A 22,343-nucleotide genomic window follows, 5' to 3' on the forward strand; every position below is an offset into this window, starting at 1 on the left:
TGGCTCTTTTGTAAAATTATTGACCTATTGACTGCGTTCAGTGTGCCCAACTTCTTCAGTCTGTAGTCCACCTTGCCACATTGTCTCTCCATCCCAATGTTGTGCACAGGGGTGCCATCAATGTTACTAGCCTGTTCACTGACAGGGTCCATTGGGAAGGTCTCCTCATCCATCCCATAGTCCATCCTCTGCCTGGCCAGGACAGTCTTCAGATGGGGCAGCATGAGATCTGTCAGCTGCTTCACTTCATCCAAGTATTCGGCAGCCACGTCTGACACTGAGTTCAGGACATGTCCAGTGCCTGTCCAGCCACTATAGCATTCTTGCTGTCTACATCCAGATCCACCATGAAACTCTGTAGCACTTGCTCCATCTTCATATCGGCCTCCGCCAACCGCATCACTTTATTCATGGCACTGCTGAAGCCCAGTGTAGTGTGGTACGTGCCACAAAAGATCTGCCCTGCTGGTTTTTCCAAGTTGTTCATCTCTGCCAACAGCTTTGAAAAGCCTTTGTTGTGCTCTGTGCTGTCAGTCATATGTGCATCTACAAGTTTATAAACATCCTCCACATTGACTCCTCTGACCGACGCCAGTATTTCGAACCCCATATCCACTTGCATTTCTATGTCCTCAGTGGTCTCTCGGTGAATGGGTAAGACAGGCAGAGGAAATGGGCTATCTTGACCTGCATGCAGCCCTTGTACCATGAACTGGCCTACACCTTTCTTTGTGGTGCTCTCCGATGCATGTGTTATCATTTTACCTTTCTCCTTCTCCTCCTCAAGCTTTCCCACAAAATAGATACAGACTTTGAGCCTCAATTTGCTGCACAGCTGCCGTTATGCCAAAGTGTTTTCCTAAGATATTATTTTATTTTTAATGATAGAAGGTAGGAAAAGGGGGCAAAAATCATGTCCAATTTAGTTTTTTGGGTGGGGTGGGGGGTTTATTTCATGATAGGTACCAACTTCCAATACATAATATCTCTCAAATGACCCAATGCACCATCACTGAAGTGGGCGTAATCATTTTCCAAAATTTTTATTTTTAGGCCATTTATCCCCTCCCCCTACCTGTGTCTGTGTGAAACCTGTGCTTGTCTGTGTGGTATACCTAATAGTGTGTGTGCAGTATGTGCACTCTTCTGTACAGTACAGTGTGCATGTCTGTTCACAGTATACAGTATTTCTTGCATAGTGCGTGCGTGTGTGTGTGCGCGCGCGGGGTTGAGGGGCCAAGACCATGTCGGGCCCAGGGGGCCAAAATTTCTTAATCCGCCCCTGCCCATGACTGTATTCCCATCCATCCTAGCAATTCCATCATCAAATTTGCGGATGATACTACAGTGGTGGGGCTCATCACAGAAGGGGACAAGACTATAGAGAAGAGGTGAAGGCACTGTCAAACCACTATGCAAAAAACAACCTCATTCTCAATCCCACAAAGACCAAGGAGTTGATTGTTGATTTCAGGAAAAAAAATAACTGAGCCCATCCAGCCCATCTAAATCATGGGAGAGGAGGTGGAAAGGGTCTCAAGAGTGCAAGTTCCTGGCCATGAACATCTCAAGCAACATGACCTAGAAAAGCAACACCACTGCACTCCAGAAAAAAAGGTAATCAAAGACTGTATTTTCTGAGAAGGCTGAGGAAAATAGATCTGGCTGATAACCTGCTCCTGTCCTTCTATCGGTGCTCCGTTGAGTCAATACTGACCTACGGCATCTCCGTGTGGCATACTTGCCAACCTTGAGACCTCCAAATTCGGGAGGTGGGGCGGGGCGTGGTTAAGAGGGGAGGAGTATATTGACAGCTAGAATTCACCAAGTCAAGTATCTCATACATATATATATATATATATATATATATATCCTGAAAATATGCAAACAAAACTGTGTTTAGATAATTGATACTTCAAACTTGCATAAATAAATCTTAAGGAATATAACACAAGTTGGCTTCTGAGAGCTTCAAAATGTAATGAATACAATTCTAAAGTTGTTGATAAACAAGCAATTATATTAATAATTAAATGTGGTCATTTTAAAGGAATTATTATGATAATTTAAAATTAATTATTTCAAATATGTTTATTTTAATGTATAATTCTATGGCTGTATGTAATAAGGAGTCAGAAAAAATTACAAATAAAAATACAATTAATTTTGATGTTTTTAGCAAAATATAGTAAAAATTTATTTATTTTTTTAATTAATAAATATATTTATTTTTAGGTAAGATAAACATAATAATACAATTTATCCCTAGTTTGGATGATTTAGTTCTTGTCACCCTGTTGTCCTCACGTCTTGAAAAAAGGCTGTCCTCACTCAGGTCCGCATGGAGCTGGCGGCTGAAAATCAGGAGATTTTCGGGAGAATATTTGTCCCGGGAGTTTTCGGGTGAGGCGCTGAATTTCGGGAGTCTCCCGGAAAATTCGGGAGGGTTGGTTTAGTGTGGTTTTCTAGCTGCACGGTGGCAGAGAGAAAGAGATTACAGGGGGTCATAAACGCGGCCCAGAGGATCACTGCATGTCCTCTTACATCTCTAGAGGAGCTGTACAAGAGACACTGCAACAGGAGAGCAAACAGCATACTCAGGGACTCATCCCACCCAGGTCACCCCTGGCTTGAACTCTTGCCCTCAGGGATGCGCTATAAGACCATCAAAGCAAGGACACTTGTCCTTGCTTTGATGGTCTTATAGCGCATCTGATTGTAAAACAGTTTCTATCCTAGAGCTGTTATTGCCCTAAACTCTGCACGTACCTGAACACTCACCACTTTATTAACTTACTTATCTCTGATAAGAGATCTACTGTGCAATATGTTTTAACATTTCATTATGTTTTTACATTTAAATTGTTTTATTATTGTTTGTTGTCTTAAGACTATTTTATGTAGGTTGTTTTAAAAGCACTGAGCTGGATTGCTGTCCAATTTCATTGTTTCCATACAATGACAATAAAGGTATTCTGATTCTGAACATCATGTCTGGTCAGTGCATGTCAACTGGAAGGCCCTTGAATCTGCAGATTAAATGCAAGTATGTCCCCTAGTGGTTGTAAGCAGTTTAAGCCCAACATACAGCTGGGATAGGCTCCAGCACCCCCCGCGACCCTGTAAGGGACAAGCAGTAGAAGATGGATGGATGATATTCCTTCTACTGCTTTTATTATTTCAAGAAAGACAACGATACATTGTGTGGATCATAATTCACCTTTGTTGAGCCACACAGCTAAGTTTCAAAATGTGGCTGTGCTTTGCAAACCTGAACAACCAAAAAAAAAGTGTTATCGTCATTGCAAAAGTTAAACAGTCTGCTGGCCTCGAAGTGTATTTTGTTAATCGTATCACACTCCATGCAGCCTAGGAGAACGTCTTGCCAAAGTAAGGTTGCAACCTGTTTGACAGTGTAAACACCGGAAAACACGTAATAGTTGTATTTAGGGATTTTATAACTCCCAACTGCAAAATGTTAATGTTACATTTAAATTTTGTTTGGGAAAATCTACTTTCAAAAATGTTCTCCTACACTGATTAAAACTCAAACATGAATATGGCCATTATGTTAAATGTTTAATTTTCACTCATCTCCACATTATCTTATACTAAACACAAAAACATTTTTAAGTCAACTCTTTTGCTATGTTTAACAAAAAACAATTGTGTAGACAAGACATAATAAAAGTCCGCACTAGAACTGTAAAATTGTAGCCACTGCCACAAATACTGGTAGTCAAATTATTGTCTTTGTAAAGGCAGAATTTTGGATGCCGCTCTTGTATTGGATCACATTAATGTGCATTATTGAAAGTTAATTACACTAATACAACAAGAAAGTAAAATACAGGGAAAATAAGTTTTGAGATTGTTTTAACACTAAAACTGATTGGCATGATGTATATGTCCAGACAATAAGAGTACTTTAATACAATGGTCTGTTGGAAGCACAATCCTCACAGAAAGCTCCACATGATTTGTGGGTATGTGTACAAAGATGAATAATAATTATGATGTAGTCCAGTGTCACCTAAAAGTCTCCAATCATGAATGTTGAGAATATTGAGCAAGATACATAAGCCTTACCTGCTCCTAATGTTGCATTATCACTGCTACATTTCCATTCATTGCAACAGACCTCACTTACATACAGTACTCTACATACGTTTTGTATCAGGTTGGAGTCTGTTTGTTTTGAAGAAGTCCAGAACACCTAATAGTTCATTTTGTCTTTTTCCTCGTATTCCCTTTGTCATTATATTTCACATCAACTTCGCTCTCATCGATAAGCCCCTTGGTCTGTTCTTTAGACCACTCCCTCTGGAGCTGCTGCAACATTTCAGACGTCAGCAGTCCGTCTCGCACCAAGCGGTTAGTCAGCGAGCTGTCGATTGTCTGTCCAGAGTCTCTTCGAGAGCTTGGAGTTCTTCTGACTCGTGGTGTATCTTTTGTGGCGCCACCGTGCCCACTGGGGACTGTTCCTGAGAGCGTGCTGGTAATTGTCGGGTCGGTGGCTCTGATGAGACGCGTGATATTCCGTACTCCCTCTTGGATGATGTTGTCGAGTACCCGCTGAATTTCCCGAATTAATGCGGTGTCTGGAAACATGTCCATGAAACGGTAACTAGAAGAAAAACAATGCCGAGGGGTTAGCACAATGAAGGAAACAGCCAATGTAAGACAATATTACCTTAATTGCTTTATTTATTCAACTAAAAACAAAGTTAATTGCAAGCGTCAGCATTTTTAAAACGTATAAATAAATATACCATTATAAATAAACAAACTTAAAAGGGAACTGCACTTTTTTTGGAATTGTGCCTATTGTTCACAATCATTATGAAAGACATGAAGACGGATGTTTTTTTTAAGGCATTCTAACTTGTAAATAAACGTAAATAAAAGTCTCCTTACAGCGCAGCCAATGGGAGGTCCTCTATTCCACCCATAAAACCCAATAAATAACCACCCAAAAAGCACCAACAATATTCTATTTAGATTTTGTGACTTCAATATTGACCAAGTATTAGTGCTCGTGGAAGTTTATTATAGATAATAAATCATGACTCTCACCTGCATAGTAGAAGGATGAGGATGTAATCGACAAGTTGGCACACTTTGACCAATATAGAACCAGAAATGGCAAAAAACTACACGAAAAGACGCTTGGTTTCACCCCCCCATTTCTTCGCAAGGATTATGAGTCATTCTTCATCTAAACGGTAATATGACAAGATTCTATCAGTTGGCATCCTAATGACAGTAGACATTGTACAGTAAGTGTGGTTTTATTATGTTTGTTGGCTCTCATGAAGTCTGCAGTGAGTTTAAATCAGTGATGTAGTTGGAAATAAAAAGCAAAAATCTTGATGGTTTTTTTTTTAATGCGCCGGTATTCCTAAAATGATCAAAATACATAAATACTAAATGTTATTATGAATGTGCTCGTCACATTACATATATACTTACAACATGTACTGTATATAAAACCTTAATGGATGTGTTTGGATGTTTTTTAAGGGCTTTATAGGCAGAATAGAGCAGCTCTCATAGGTTCCATTGTAAGCGGACTTTTGATCACATTTATTTAGTATTTACAAACCCCGTTTCCATATGAGTTGGGAAATTGTGTTAGATGTAAATATAAACGGAATACAATGATTTGCAAATCCTTTTCAACCCATATTCAATTGAATGCACTACAAAGACAAGATATTTGATGTCCAAAGTCATAAACTTTATTTTTTTTTTTGCAAATAATAATTAACTTAGAATTTCATGGCTGCAAAACGTGCCAAAGTAGTTGGGAAAGGGCATGTTCACCACTGTGTTACATCACCTTTTCTTTTAACAACACTCAATAAACGATTGGGAACTGAGGAAACTAATTGTTGAAGCTTTGAAAGTGGAATTCTTTCCCATTCTTGTTTTATGTAGAGCTTCAGTCGTTCAACAGTCCGGGGTCTACGCTGTCGTATTTTACGCTTCATAATGAGCCACACATTTTTGATGGGAGACAGGTCTGGACTGCAGGCGGGCCAAGAAAGTACCCGCACTCTTTTTTTACAAAACCACGCTGTTGTAACACGTGCTGGCATTGTCTTGCTGAAATAAGCAGGGGCGTGCGTCCATGAAAAAGACGGCGCTTAGATGGCAGCATATGTTGTTCCAAAACCTGTATGTACCTTTCAGCATTAATGGTGCCTTCACAGATGTGTAAGTTACCCATGCCTTGGGCACTAATGCACCCCCATACCATCACAGATGCTGGCTTTTGAACTTTGCGTTGATAACAGTCTGGATGGTTTGCTTCCTCTTTGGTCCGGATGACACGATGTCGAATATTTCCAAAAACAATTTGAAATGTGGACTTGTCAGACCACAGAACACTTTTCCACTTTGCATGAGTCCATCTTAGATGATCTCGGGCCCAGAGAAGCCAGCGGCATTTCTGGATGTTGTTGATAAATGGCTTTCGCTTTGCATAGTAGAGCTTTAACTTGCACTTACAGATGTAGCGACGAACTGTATTTAGTGACAGTGGTTTTCTGAAGTGTTCCTGAGCCCATGTGGTGATATCCTGTAGAGATTGATGTCGGTTTGTGATACAGTGCCGTCTGAGGGATCGAAGGTCACGGTCATTCAATGTTGGTTTCCAGCCATACCGCTTACGTAGAGTGATTTCTCCAGATTCTCTGAACCTTTTGATATTATGGACCGTAGATGTTTAAATCCCTAAATTTCTTGCAATTGCACTTTGAGAAACGTTGTTCTTAAACTGTTTGACTATTTGCTCAAGCAGTTGTGGACAAAGGGGTGTACAACTCTCAAGCAGATTCCAGCCGTCGCACCATAACAACACCCAAACCGCAGACATTTATCCATGAAAATACGGAGATGCTGCCAAAAGGTGTGCCCGACGTGTTTAAGTTTTTTCTATCTCCTGACTTTACAAACTGAAAAATCGACCATTACCCTTACTCACTAAGGCTGAAGCAGACATACAGTACATATCGGTTGCTGTCAACTCTGACCTCTCTGGTCCATCCTTATACATTTTTGCGTGCAACATAAACAACAACAGTTCCAATCATTATACAACAGAGAAGCAGCCTGAATAAGACAGTATTAGTCTGCTCCCCAAGATAAATGATGTACAATATTATTAAATTTCAGTAAATTAGTGAAGTTGTTCTATTTTAGTGTTTTTCAACAATATTTGTTAGCTAAAAAATTGTTTCCTTATAAAAAGGCACATTAGATGTTAAATGGTGGTTGTTTTGGGGGGTAAATCATCAAATAAATTGTTTTAAATTAATTTCAATGATGGCTCATTTGAGATAGAAGTGATTTTCAGTTATGAGCTCGGTCATGGAACCAATCGAGCTCATAAGTTGAGATACTACTGTATATAACAGTGTCCTGACCATTGGGCCACGAGGGCCCCTTAGAGGGCAAAAAATATCTGTTTCTCAGCTGGGCTGCCGCGGTATTTAGTACGTATTTTTCTAATCAGCCTGACCAAAGTCTAATTTTTATGTGCTAAATAAATAATAATCTTTGTGTTTAACACATGGTTTTAACTCATTTGACAAGGTTGTAAACTGTAAGTAGGTTTTAGATAGAATTGTTGACCACAAATAAAATCAAGAGTAAGATTACTCATTCAGTGTCCGTCTGTAGTGGAAACTAAGTCAAAAAAGTTAAGAACCCCTGGTTTATATACAGTATAATATGTTAAAATAATGACCCATGTTTAAAAAAATCAAACACTAAATGTAATTTTGAGATTAATTGTCACTTTATATTTAAAAAATATCTAAATAAACACTAATTATGCTATAAATTAGCTTCTAGCATGACCTAAGGAAAATGTGTTATACTGTTTATACAGGTTTGTGAAAATATTTTTTCAGTTTATATGTCCATATATGAAGCAAATTATTCAGTCAAATAGTTATTTGTTGCATTGGTTCCATTTCAAACACTGTTCAAGTCGTGCAGCCTCAAATATGTATCACCTTCTCATAATAATTTATTCTAAGTAGTTATAGTCTAAATAACAGCATTACCTTAACCAGAGGTATAGATCCAACACATCATGAACCGCCTCCAGGTGAACCAGATCCTTGATGTTTTTGGGCGGGGCCACAGGCCAGTTGACATGACGACAGACCCACTCAAAGGTTAAAGGCTCATCTCGGCTGAACTGACGTGCAAACTATGGGACAAGCAAGGACAAGAATGAAAGCAGCAAAAAAGAAGACCGATAAGAACTTTCAAGTAGTCCCAATGAATATTGTCATTCATGCAGTTCTTATATTTTCAGGGCATTCAATCATCTAAATTGGAAACATCTGTTCAATAAAAGTCTATGAGCATTAACTGATGAAGTCTGCTAAGACGATTTGCGAAACATCTTCTAAGACAAACTGAAAAGTCTAGTTTTGATTGATTAAATGCCCTGGGATTACAAGTACCGGTAGTGTTACTTACACAACCGTAAAAATGTTTTTGAAAAAGGATTGAAGGGAGACAAGTTTGTTACCTTCAAGAAGGATGTGCACACGAAAGGTTGCTTCTTGTTAATGGGAGCCGTGCAGAAAACATAGCGAGACCTCAGGTTGAGCGGGATGTGTTGAATCATGTCAGCCAGGAACTTAAAATCGTCGATGTTGCAGACAAAATAGAGACCGTCCACTTGGGAGAGGCTGACAAAAATGTCCTAAGACAAGGAGAGAGAGAGGCTGCCAGCTTTAATATGTACAATGATTACATAGTTACTGTGGGATCTCGGTTTTTGTTAAAAATCAAATTGTATAAAAACTGTTTTTGCAATAATGCAAATCCAATTAATCAATTCCATACACCCAAAAATGTTACTACAAAAATAATTAAAGTTTTACATGCAGACAATGCATATGAATGACAAAGGAAATGGATACATGAACATTTAACATGGCTTTTACCTTTACTGAAGACTCTTGGTGGCGAGAGAGGAGGGGATGGGGACTAGAGTTACAGTGCCAGTGTGGTGCTTTCAGTGGCACTCTGGAAACACTAAAGCTTTCAATGACTTTGGCTAGACTATTACCACTATACTATAACTTTCTTTGGCTCTGTGGAGAGTTAATTTGCAGCACAAAGACTGAGTCAACAACGTGTTTAATCGTAATAAAACCAAGACATCGTATGAAAACCGAGACATGTTTTTGGGGCGCAAGAGTGTCTTTATTTAGAAAAGTCCCTCATTTAGGTAATTATTGTCTTTTTGTCCTGTGACACTTGCTCCTGTTGTACTCACAATAAGGTTGGAGAGAGTAGCATCAGGTAGATGATAGGCAAACATCTCAATCTGCTCTGCAGTAGGATGAAGACCAGCAGTCTGAGAAGAAAAGTATTTGTTGTTATTGTAGACAGGGTTCACACAACTCTGTGTGTGTGTGTGTGTGTGTGTGTGTGTGTGTGTGCGTGTGTGTGTGTGTGTGTGTGTGTGTGTGTGTGCGCGTGCGTGCTTTCTTGTGCGCGTATACGTTTACCTCAATTGGTTCAACTGTGTGACTGAGTATATCTTTCAGGACAGGAAGATCATCTCTGTGCATGGTGGTCACTTCTCCCTCTTTGAACTTGGAGGAGAATCTGGACGAGAAAATAACTAAATAACCAGACAAAATATCACCAAAAAAACTAACAATAAGAGGGGACGGACCTCCCAGCACGACCACCAATCTGCAGAGCTTGTGACGTACTGATGGTCTCCAAATGCTTTTCCCCTTTCTCGTTGACGTTTGGCTTCATGAGACTGTTGAAGATGACGCGTTTTATGCTCCTGGAAAAGAGATATAAGTCTAATTAGTCACAGTTACACTTCCAGTTTGGAGTTCCTCTATGTGTGTGTGTGTGTGTTTAGGCTGGCACTTACAAATTAAGACCCATCCCAATAGCATCTGTTGCTACCATGATCTTACAGGGATCGTCAGGGTCATTAAACTTCTTAGCCTGGGACAATTTGGTGCCTGAAAAAACAAGTTTCATTTGAATAAATAAAGCAAGAATACAAATTACAGCTTTCCCTGGCCAACTACCGTACTTCCTGTTTTTTGTAGACATGTACTATAAACACCTATTTCATAACACCAGCTATCTCCCGCATGCAGCAATGATCCCTTTGCCTATGTGACATCAAACACGATTAGCTGATGGCAAACCAATCACTGAACACTGGATTCTCTGTCCTGGTAGCTCAACCACATCAAGCCTACACGTTGCTTCACCCCCATGTACTGGAGCGCTACTGTGTGTTTAGTTGAAGTCCTACGGTACAACTTTGTCAAAATCTTCTGCGCCTTCTAAGGCTTCTGGAACAGATTCTACGCCCCAAAGAAAGCTGCTTACCATCCTCATAGCTATGCTGAAAGAAGATAGCTTAGCTAGAAGTTACTATTTCCTCGCTGCCATTACAATATCAATGAATCTTCCAATCGCTACCTAAATGAGGAAAAGAACATAAGGATTTAAAAAAAGACAACTTGGTTCCTAACTTGGAAGATATGACTGTCACCATCATTATGGGCCCCGTGATGGTCCATGTTTAATGTGAAGCGGCTTATGTAAAATGTGCGACTTATTAACGTATCCCTAACCGCTTCCTGCTCCATCATTGATCAGCATTTAGTGACAAACCTTCCCAATGCAGTCATACTGGCCTCCGTAGTGCACACCGTTAGTACTTGTCACATAATGTGATGGAACAACAACCGAATCCAGGTCACAGTAGATAGTTGGAAATAATTATAACTGTATGTTTGCATAATCTTGAAATTAAAGTTTGATTAAAAAAACTTTTAAATTGTTGCACATGAAAACAAAAGTGTGAAAAACAATCAGAGGGATGGGGCCTATGAATACAATTATTTTTAGGACCCTAATTTAGCAATAGAAGCTTGACATGCTCAGAAGCTTGACATGTTAACACACTGACCTGGAGGTAAACTGCCATAAATGACAGCACATTCCAACCCTCTGGCTTCAATCTGTCTGCTTATGGAGTAGATGTCGTTTTTACTGAAGCACACGATGCAATCTCCTGGTCTCAAGTTGTCTAAAGACTCCACGGCGTGGTCCAGGATGGAGAATGGTGTTAGGCGCTGGTAAGTGTGCACCTGGCAGTGACAATCACAAGTACTTTGCTAAATGCTGAATTTTTGATACAGCTTCTGCATGAATGTTGATGGTATGGCTATGATGGTAGTACTTATCACATTTTTTTATTGCTAAATACTGGTATCATATGTTGAGGTGGGGGAAATAATTGGTTTTTAGATGCATCGCAATTCGGACATGGACGATTATAATATCAATTGGTAAACGTCAATAATCGATAATCGATTTATTTATTGTGAATAAAGTAATGCAGGCCGTTCTAAAATTTGGCTGACTGCAGCGAGCCCCCTCACCGAGAGACCCGACCAGCTCCTTTATTTTAGGGCACTTATGTTCCAGTTTTGCACACATTACCATTAATTTAATAAATGTGAGTACTAAATTAACTGTTTATTACAAATGCACTGTTTGTTTTTTTAAACTTGCAAGTGATAAACACTTATTTAGTTAAACGAAAAGAAATGTAAAACTGCATCAATATATATAAATTATAGATGCATCAATAAACGATTTGTAATCATAATGGAATTGTGAGGTGCCCAAAGATTCCCACCTCTAATCATATGTGTATATATTGTATCTAATGATGTATTTATGTAATAGTTATTAAAAAAATAACATTATATACATACACATACTGTATATAGTATGTATATATACTATATATGTATTGTGGAGTGTCTCTATGGGGCCGGGCTAACGGGCGTTCTATCGGAGGTAAGAGGTGAGCCCAGGTTCAGCCCAGCAGACATGTGGCCATAGGCAGAGTGGTTGAGGGGCCATACCTGCCTGCATTCCTCCTCAATCAACTCGAGATGATGACAGCTATGTCTAATCACCATAGGAGGACATCTGGGGTCTGATCAGTCTGGGCCATAAATCAGAATCAGAATCAGAAATACTTTATTAATCCCCGAGGGGAAATTAAATGCAGCAGCTTGAACCTGAGCTCACTCTACCTCTGCATGGGACGCTGTCGGGCGGTAAGACACACTCCACTTTCTTTCAAGCAGAATGCTTGATGTGTATATTGCATAGAGTAATTGATACTTTGTCTGTTGACAGGCAACCAGTGTTGGACAAAACTAGTGCGATGAAAGACATGATGAAAAGTACCCCGACCAGGAGGAGGATTTAAGTGGACTACGTTTATTCCCCTTCCCCGCCTTTGTTAAATAAACCCATTTTCTTGAGAACAGAAGCCTTCTCAGCGTCTTGGTGTTGGGCAGCGTACAAGTGATGGAGAATGCGGGTACGCTGATCAACGCCAAACAACATGGAGCAAGCCCTGACGGCTCTACTGCGAACACAGGCCAACCTACAAACGGCTGTGAAAGAACTTTGCAAGAAAGTGGAAAAAGACGCTACGCCAACACGCACACCAAGCGAAGTGCTAACAAAGCTGACCCAAGATGATGATGTGGAAGCCTATATTGAGGTGTTTGAGCGCACTGCAGCCAGAGAGGACTGGCCGGCAGAAGAGTGGGCCTGTATACTGACACCATTTTTAACAGGAGAGGCTCAGAGGGCCTGCAGAGACTTAAGTGTTGCAGATGCCCGGGACTTTGCCAAATTGAAAGCAGCCATTCTGGCCCGACACGGCTATAGCATGCCTGCCCCTGCCCAACATTACCATACCTGGCAGTATGACCCATCTCAGCCACCTCGACCACAGGTAGCTACACTTGTGCGTTTCACATAAAGTTGGTTGACAACCGGCGCGGGTCCACCATGCATAGACAGGCTCGTGCTGGACAGATGCATACGTGCGTTGCCGCCCGACTCTTAAAAAGTATCCGCCCCAGGTGAGCCCTAACACATTAGATAAGCTAGTAGCCCTACTTGAAAATTACCAAGTGAAAGTAGAGATGTTGAAGACATCCGAGTGTGAACCAGCCCGCCACCCGGTAGGGGAAGAGCTTAATGGCAAAGAGAGGTGAAGAGTAGCTGCACCAGTAGCCCAGAGAGTGCCTCCATAAGTAAAAGTAGATGCCACAGACCCGATCCCCACCCCGCCGAAGGTGTTGTGTGCAGCCAAGAGAACCACCTGTCTTGGTTCTGTCCAGACAGGTAGCGAGGTCGGGACGTCAGTATGGAGACTGTGTCGGGAACTCCTCGCCAGAGCCTGTACGTCACCTCCTGCTGGGCCCACAAACAAACAAGACGAGCCACCCTGCCGGTGAGAGTGGAAGGGGTGGACACGCATGCCCTATTAGATTCCGGCAACTCCATCACGCTGGTGCGGGCGGATGTGGCTGCCGCTGCTGAGTGCTCAGTGACCTGCGTTCACGGTGACGTCCAGCATTACCCGACCACCTCCCTTCATCTGCAGACACCAAGAGGTGAGACCACAGTCCAGGCTGATGTGATCCCGAACCTCCCTGTTCCACTGCTAATTGGAACCGATTGCGCTCTATTTGAGAGGTACTGTACAGCAGGAGTCAACAAGCAGAGGCCCCGGCGCCAGGGACGTGGTCGTCATAAAGGGCAACTGCCAGTGTATCCAGCCTTTCACGCAGGCAGCGACGCACCTCGCCGTGACACCAGTAGTGGAACTTCCAGTGAGGATGAGAGGGAGGTCGTAAGAGAACCGGACCAGCCAGGAGAGTGAAGTATTCTCAGAATTTTCCCAGCTGGACATGGATAGTGCCGCCACACCAGGGGAGTACGCCACCGCCCAATGGAGGGATCCAAATCTAGAACATGCCAGGAGGAATGTGTCCATCATCGACGACCGGTGTGGGTAACCTGACTTTGCCTCACTTCACTGTAAAAAAGGGGTTATTGTATCGAGTGGTCACAGCTAAGGGGGGGATGAAATTGAATAATTGTTGGTGCCTAAAGACTTTGTGTCCCGAGTTCTCTTTTAGCTCATACTCACCAGATAGGGGCACATCTGGCGGTCCAAAAAACATATGACAGAGTGCTGGGGAGATTTTATTGGTCAGGGGTGAAGAGGGCTGTGGAGGATTTCTGTCGAACCTGTCCAGAGTGTCAGAAGGTTGCACCCCGCCCCACTGTCCGTAACCCTCTCATTCCCCTGCCTATCTTTGAGGTCCCATTCTCCCGGGTGGCACTGGATGTGGTGGGTTCTATTCCCAAGTCAGCCCAAGGCCATAGGTACATACTGGTGATAATGGACTACACCACTCGCTTCCCCGAAGCCATTCCCCTTCGCTCCGCCACAGCTCGAGTGGTGGCGGAGCCAAAATAATATTGACAGACCAGGGCACATGTTTAATGTCTAAAGTCATCAAAGCCTTGTGTACATGGCTCAAAGTGAAGCAGATATGGACCTCAGTGTACCATCCCCAGACGGACGGTCTGGTGGAAAGGTTCAACGTGACATTGAAAAAAAATGCTGAGAAAGGTGATTGACGTAGAGGGAAAGAATTGGGACCAGCTCATCCCCCACGTGCGCTTTGCTGTGAGAGAAGTTCCCCAGGCATCCACCGGCTTCTCCCCATTTGAGCTCCTCTATGGGCGGAGCCCCCGAGGCCTTCTCGACCTGGCAAAAGAAGCCTGGGAGAGCCATCCGTCACCCCACCACTCGGTCAGGCTCGCTCGCACCTACAATCGAGGAACACAGATTCGGGAGCTCCAACCAGGTGAGAAGGTCCTGGTGTTGATTCCTACACATGATAGTAAGTTCCTGGCCAAGTGGCAGGGGCCGTGTAAGGCTGTGGAGAAGATGGGTCTTGTCAATTACAAGGTGAGACGGCCAGGCCGACGAAAGGCGATCAGATATATAGCATATAAATCTGCTAAAGAAATGGCATGTTTTGGAAACAGCCCCTGTTCCTGCCCTGTTAACGACCCTCTCTCCACAGACAGAACCACCAATAGGCATAAGGAGTGAACTGTCTCCCACACAGGCACAGGACTTAAAAGGAGCTTGTAGGCCGAAGCAGAGACATTTTTTCAGAGCTACCTAGCCGCACCCATGTGATCTGCACAGAGACCTGCAGACACACACACACACAACAAAAATGTAGCTGTTTGGCCACAATACTCAGCAATATGTTTGGAGGAGAAAAGGTGAGGCCTTTAATCCCAGGAACACCATTCCTACCGTCAAACATGGTAGTGGTAGTATTATGCTCTGGGCTTGTTTTGCTGCCAATGGAACTGGTGCTTTAGAGTAAATGGGACAATGAAAAAGGAGGATTACCTCCAAATTCTTCAGGACAACCTAAAATCATCAGGTTGTGTCTCGGGCGCAGTTGGGTGTTCCAACGGGACAATGACCCCAAACACACGTCAAAAGTGGTAAAGGAATGGCTAAATCAGGCTAGAATTAAGGTTTTAGAATGGCCTTCCCAAATTCCTGACTTAAACATGTGGACAATGCTGAAGAAACAAGTCCATGTCAAAAAATCTACAAATTTAGCTGAACTGCACCGATTTTGTCAAGAGGAGTGGTCAAAAATTCAACCAGAAGCTTGCCAGAAGCTTGTGGATGGCTACCAAAAGCGCCTTATTGCAGTGAAACTTGCCAAGGGACACGTAACCAAATAATAACATTGCTGTATGTATTCATAAAAGAACAAAACTTCATGAATGTTTTTTTGACCAACAAGTATGTGCTCCAATCACTGTATCACAAAAAAATAAGAGTTGTAAAAATTATTGGAAACTCAAGACAGCCATGATATTAAGTTCTTTACAAGTGTATGTAAACTTTTGACCACGACTGCATATATACATATACTTCATTCATTTTCTACCGCTTGTCCCTTTCGGGATCGTGGGGGGTGCTGGAGCCTATCTCAGCTGCATTTGGTCGGAAGGCGGTGTACACCCTGGACAAGTCGCCACCTCATCGCAGGGCCAACACAGATAGACAGACAACATTCACACTCACATTCACACACTAGGGCCAATTTAGTGTTGCCAATCAACCTATCCCCAGGTGCATATATACACACATACATATACACGCGCACACGCACACAAATATACATATACAAAACCCAAAACTAGTGAAGTTGCCACGTTGTGTAAATCGTAAATATAAACAGAATACAATGATTTGCAAATCCTTTTCAACCTTTATTCAATAGAATAGACTGCAAAGACAAGATACTTAACGTCCGAACTGGAAAACTTTGTTATTTTTTGCAAATATTAGCTCATTTGGAATTTGATGCCTGCAACATGTTTCAAAAAAGCTGGCATAAGTGGCTAAAAAGACTGAGGAAGTTGAGGAATGCTCACCAAACACTTATTTGGAACATCCCATAATTGAGAACAGATGGGTGCCAAGATTGGGTATAAAAGCAGCTTCTGTGAAATGCTCAGTCATTTATAAACAAGGATGGGGCGAGGGTCACCACTTTGTGAACAAATACGTGAGCAAATTGTCCAACAGTTTAAGAACAACATTTTTCAACGAGCTATTGTAAGGAAATTAGGGATTTCACCATCAACGGTCCGTAATATCATCAATAGGTTCAGAGAATCTGGAGAAATCACTGCACGTAAGCGAATATATTACGGACCTTCGATCCCTCAGGCAGTACTGCATCAAAAAGCGACATCAGTGTGTAAAGGATATCAACTCATGGGCTCAGGAACACTTCAGAAAACCACTGTCAGTAACTACAGTTTGCTGCTACATCTGTAAGTGCAAGTTAAAACTCTACTATGCAAAGCAAAAGCCATTTATCAACAACACCCAGAAACGCCGCCGGCTTTGCTGGGCCTGAGCTCATCTAAGATGGACTGATGCAAAGTGGAAAAGTGTTCTGACGAGTCCACATTTCAAATTGTTTTTGGAAACTGTGGACGTCGTGTCCTCCGGACCAAAGAGGAAAAGAACCATCCAGATTGTTTTAGGCGCAAAGTTCAAAAGCCAGCATCTGTGATGTCATGGATGCGTGGGTAACTTACACATCTGTGAAGGCACTATTAATGCTGAGAGGAACATACAGGTTCTGGAGCAACTTATTTTGTTACCATCCAAGCAACGTTATCATGGACGGCCCTGCTTATTTCAGCAAGACAATGCCAAGCTACGTGTTACAACAGCGTGGCTTCTTAGTAAAAGAGTGCGGGTACTAATGACTGGTCTGCCTGTAGTCCAGACCTGTCTCCCATTGAAAATGGGTGGCGCAATATGAAGCCTAAAATACCACAACGGTGAAAAACTTAAGCTGTACATCAAGCAATAATGGGAAATAATTCCACATGAAAACCTTCAAAAATTGGTCTCCTCAGTTCCCAAACGTTTACTGAGTGTTGTTGAAAGGAAAAGTAACAGTGAAAAAAATGCCCCTGCGCCAACTTTTTTGCAATGTGTTGCTGCCATTAAATTTTAAGTTAATGATTATTTGCACACAAAAAAATAAGTTTCTCAGTTCCAACATTAAATATCTTGTCTTTGCAGTCTATTCAATTGAATATAAGTTGAAAAGGTTTTGCAAATCATTGTATTCCGTTTTTATTTAAGAATTACACAATGTGCCAACTTCACTGGTTTTGTATATATTTACATATACAATTTACACACACACACACACACACACACACACACACACACACACACACACACACACACACACACACACACACACACACACACACACACACACACACACACACACACACACACACACACACACACACACACACACACACACACACACACACACACACACACACACACACACACACACACACACACACACACACACACACACACACACACATTTTGTACCGCTTGTCCCTTTCGAGGTTGCGGGGGGCTGGAGACTATTCCAGCTGCACTCAGGCGGAAGGCAGGGTAGACCCTGGACAAGTAGTCACCTCATCGCAGGGCCAACACAGATAGACAAGCATTCACACTCACGTTCACACAGTAGGGCCAATTTAGTGTTGATCATTCCCAGGTGCATGTCTTTGGACAATATTTCATTTTTTGCTGTGTTTTTTTGCTGCTTGGCATCTCTCAATCAGCACAGAAAAAGGTCAAGTTAAATAACTGTAGTTCAACAGCCATTTTTGTCCAATAGTTTTCTTTTAGACTGACGGGTGTGCAAGATTTTGTATCTTTGAAATAATTTGTATCCCTTCCACACAGACAGGCTGAAATAATACTGTATATAGGGCAGCACGATTATGAACATAATAATAAAAACACAATTATTTTCATTATCATTGAAATCACGATTATTAACCATAATTTACAGTTACGTAAAACATGTTTTATTGCACTTTCTATTTGAATCAAACAATATATGAACTTGGCTTTCATTTCAAAATAAAAATCATTAATCAATAATAAAATAAAATGTACAAAAGACAGAGGGCTAACTAAAAATAAATACGCCATTGCAAATTGCAATCATATAGTGCAAACAAATGAAAAAATAGTATTTTGCGCAAAATGCACATACTACAAGGAACACATGTAGTGCTCAAGGTATAAATAGGACACATCTTTGGCGTGTCTTTGAGATGTGGATGGATAGGTGTCTCTCGGTGTACAGACAGTGTGTATTTTGGGCACCCCCGCTTTTGTAACTGTTTGTCAGGGCTTTGTGCCAGTGGCTGGCTCTGTGAGCAACCAAAAGCTTTACATCGCGGGCAAACGATGGCGGTTGAGGAAAGAGAAGTGTTGTTAATGCTTAACCTGTCGCCGCAGCTTGCTGATTTGTTTAGATGTGCACACCAACGCAGCTTTGCAATGCAACTTGTTCGGTGTAAGCGTTAGTCCATCTGCTTGGGAGCATTTCCGGCTTTCGGGGAACGAGCAGGAGGTGGCCTGGAGAACGGCAAGACTTGCTGGCATGTTCCGGGGTTAAAATCCGTGCCTGTTGGGATCCTGTGGGTGACTTTGCGAGAGTAGAGGGCACCGATTTAATAATACATTTATTTTTTCAAAATGTTTTTGGGAGCTACAGGCTCCCAAATCTACTGTCACCCACTGTTGTCACTCACTCTTACTCACTCTCAGATGAGACCTCTCTTTCGGTCACCCCCCTTGTGGTTGGCTGACTGTTAGTTGTTAAACTGTTTGCTCTGATATGCATCGGAGACAGATTTTTAAATGTTAATATCGCTGACGATCAAGCTCGTTTAACCGTAGGTGCCAAAATCGTGATTAAAATTGTATTATCTCTGCAGCCCTAACTGTATACCTTATTAATGTCAACCCTATAATGTTAATTTTTTAATAGTTGAAAAAAGGTTAAGCCATAGTCATGCTGCAATACAAATTAATGTACAGCTCATCGAAAGCATTGTTTAGGTGGAAACAAGTTTCATTATTAACAACATATTTAACAAAAAATGGCTAACAATCCGCATTTTGTATTATTATAATAATATTTCTAATATTACGCATCGTTAGGCAGCCTACACAAACACGCACACGTATACTGTAGCAGAAACTACAAAATATTTCAGCAATACATATCTCGCATAACTGTGCTTTTCTGTTGTGCAGCTTCTTGTGTTGCACAAACTATTTTCTGCCCCTTTCGTGTGTCCCTGCAATAAAACTGGACTGAGTTTAGTTTTGACTTTTTTAATTACTCTAACGGACTGTTTCCATATCGCTATTTTGATTCACAAACACGTCGACAGACTCGAGCAAGTAGAACAGCCGCTTATGATAATGTTTTTACGGTATTCTGCTCCTAAGTAGTTGTGATATGTAGAGGACTGGGATGTGTATCACAATTTTTATATGTCTACCTACTTTCGACAGATCCGTACAACTACGGAGTTTCTCAACGCTTTTCTCTTTGCCGTATGTTTGAGAACCCTGCAAAAGACCTCGGCTTCTGAATGGCCCTACCGCTTTCCTGTGCCTGGTTTGCGTAACCAATCACATGGCGCCGTGGGCGGGACAATGCTTAAGTCGGAGAGAGTCAAAATGATAGAAATTGTGAAAATATCTGAGGATTACTATTTATTGTCAATACTCATTTTTAAAAACTAGAGATGTTCGATAATATCGGGCTGCCGATATTATCGGCCGATAAATGCTTTAAAATGTAATATCGGAAATTATCGGTATCGGTTCGGAAATTATCGGTATCGGTTTCAAAAAGTAAAATGTATGACCTTTTAAAACGCCGCTGTACATAGTGGTACACGGACGTAGTGAGAAGTACAGAGCGCCAATAAACCTTAAAGGCACTGCCTTTGCGTGCCGGTCCAATCACACAATACCTACGGCTTTCACACGCACAAGTGAATGCCCTGCATACTTGGTCAACAGCCATACAGGTCACATTGAGGGTGGCCGTATAAACAACTTTAACACTGTTACAAATATGCGCCACACTGTGAATCCACACCAAACAAGAATGACAAACACATTTCGGGAGAACATCCGCACCGTAACACAACAAACACAACAGAACAAATACCCAGAACCCCTTGCAGCACTAACTCTTCCAGGACGCTACAATATACACCCCCCGCTACCTCCCAACCCCCAGCCCCCACCTCAACCTCCTCCTGCTCTCTCAAGGAGAGCATGTCCCAAATTCCAAGCTGCTGTTTTGAGGCATGTTAAAAAAAATAATGCACTTTGTGACTTCAATAATAAATATGGCAGTGCCATGTTGGCATTTTTTTCCATAACTTGAGTTGATTTATTTTGGAAAACCTTGTTACATTGTTTAATGCATCCAGCGGGGCATCACAACAAAATTAGGCATAATAATGTGTTGATTCCACGACTGTATATATCGGTATCAGTTGATACCGATAATTAAGAGTTGGACAATATCGGAATATCGGCAAAAAAGCCATTATCGGACATCGCTATTAAAAACGTCTGATACCGATTAAGAGGCCAATATCGATATATGTCAAAACGACAAATATCAGCGCAGATAATCAGCCGATCCCTGATGTATGCTGTATATTGCCATAGATATAATGTAACGTACCTCTACTTCCTCTCCTGTGGTGCACATAAGCTCTTTGATGAAGTCAATGGCTGCAGGTTCGCCACATACATGGATCTCCTCTGCACAGAGACCTGCAGACACACAAACACACAAGACACACACCACCTGTTTTGATGAGGCTGACTAGGTATTACTAGCTTATGCTACCAATAGTTGTTAGAACAGATTTAATAGATAATTGTCTGTATTTGTCACAATTATAAGTTCAACTTTGTAAAACACTTCTGCACAAAACAAATTAAATGTTGGCTTTAATTGGGTTTGATTTTTGGCTGCCATACAGAGTTTAAACAGATGAACGAGAACATAAACCGCTCCAAACACTGCCCGTGCCTTGTATATTGTTCTCCAAGATTTAAACTAAGAAGAGAGCGGATCAGAATAATCGAACGCAAGCGCCCTTTAAGCTTCTACCTAACTGTGACATATATCAGTTTTAATCAACATTTATCTGTGAAGTATGGAGGGTGTAGTTAACATAACTGTAATGCTTTTGAGCATAACTCAAATTATTTCTATAGTGCAGTGGTCTCAACCACCGGTCCGTGACGCATTTGCTACGAGGCCGCACAAAAACTATAATTAATTTATAAACTACCGCATTTTCTCCAAATTAACTTTTTTACACAAATAATAAATTAACCCGCCCATCGCAACGGTAATACGATAGACCTAGTCCTTGTCCGGGGTGTCACCACCTCTCAAGTTATGGTGACACCCTGGACACCATAATTATGCATTTTAATAATGCATAATTCAAATGCATAATTCAAATGCATTTTAATTATGCATTAAAATGCATTTTAATGCACTAAATGTCCGATCATTTAGTGTAATGATCGGACATTACACTAAAGTAATGTCCGATTATTACCTTTTAAAATTCGAAGTGCTGACTCATTGTCAACAAGCTAGTAATAACCAATGCTTTAACAGCCGCAACATTGATGCTGTCACAACTACGACTCTTGCTGGCCTACTGCCCTCAGTAATGGCACCATTCCCAAATTAGGTGGGATCTATCAATAACCTCATTAACAACTTTAATGACGCCCTGCGCAAGGCCATTGACAGTATGGCACCGCTAAAGCTAAAAAAGGCCCCTAAAAGGCATACCCCCTGGTTTACAGAAGAAACCAGAGCTCTAAAACTATCATGTAGAAAGCTGGAACGCAAATGGTGTGCGACTAAACTTGAGGTTTTCCATCAAGCATGTAGTGATACAAACCCCATTTCCATATGAGTTGG

General features: G+C 41.5%; 1 protein-coding gene across 1 annotated transcript in view; it reads right to left on the reverse strand.

Annotated features, from left to right (window-relative positions):
- Positions 1-3,171: 3,171 nt before the first annotated feature.
- Positions 3,172-22,343, reverse strand: part of supv3l1 (SUV3-like helicase) — a 30,547-nt gene continuing 11,375 nt past the window's right edge. The window contains exons 8-16 of the mRNA XM_061964275.1: positions 21,075-21,166; positions 10,985-11,165; positions 9,926-10,019; positions 9,713-9,832; positions 9,543-9,642; positions 9,308-9,388; positions 8,552-8,728; positions 8,076-8,224; positions 3,172-4,627 (exon numbers count right to left, since the gene is read on the reverse strand). Coding sequence (XP_061820259.1) covers positions 4,225-4,627; positions 8,076-8,224; positions 8,552-8,728; positions 9,308-9,388; positions 9,543-9,642; positions 9,713-9,832; positions 9,926-10,019; positions 10,985-11,165; positions 21,075-21,166 — 1,397 coding nt within the window. The 3' untranslated portion in view covers positions 3,172-4,224. The remainder of the gene's footprint in view (positions 4,628-8,075; positions 8,225-8,551; positions 8,729-9,307; positions 9,389-9,542; positions 9,643-9,712; positions 9,833-9,925; positions 10,020-10,984; positions 11,166-21,074; positions 21,167-22,343) is intronic.

This window comes from Nerophis lumbriciformis, linkage group LG06 (assembly GCF_033978685.3).
Source record: "Nerophis lumbriciformis linkage group LG06, RoL_Nlum_v2.1, whole genome shotgun sequence".
NCBI classification, from domain to species: domain Eukaryota; kingdom Metazoa; phylum Chordata; class Actinopteri; order Syngnathiformes; family Syngnathidae; genus Nerophis; species Nerophis lumbriciformis.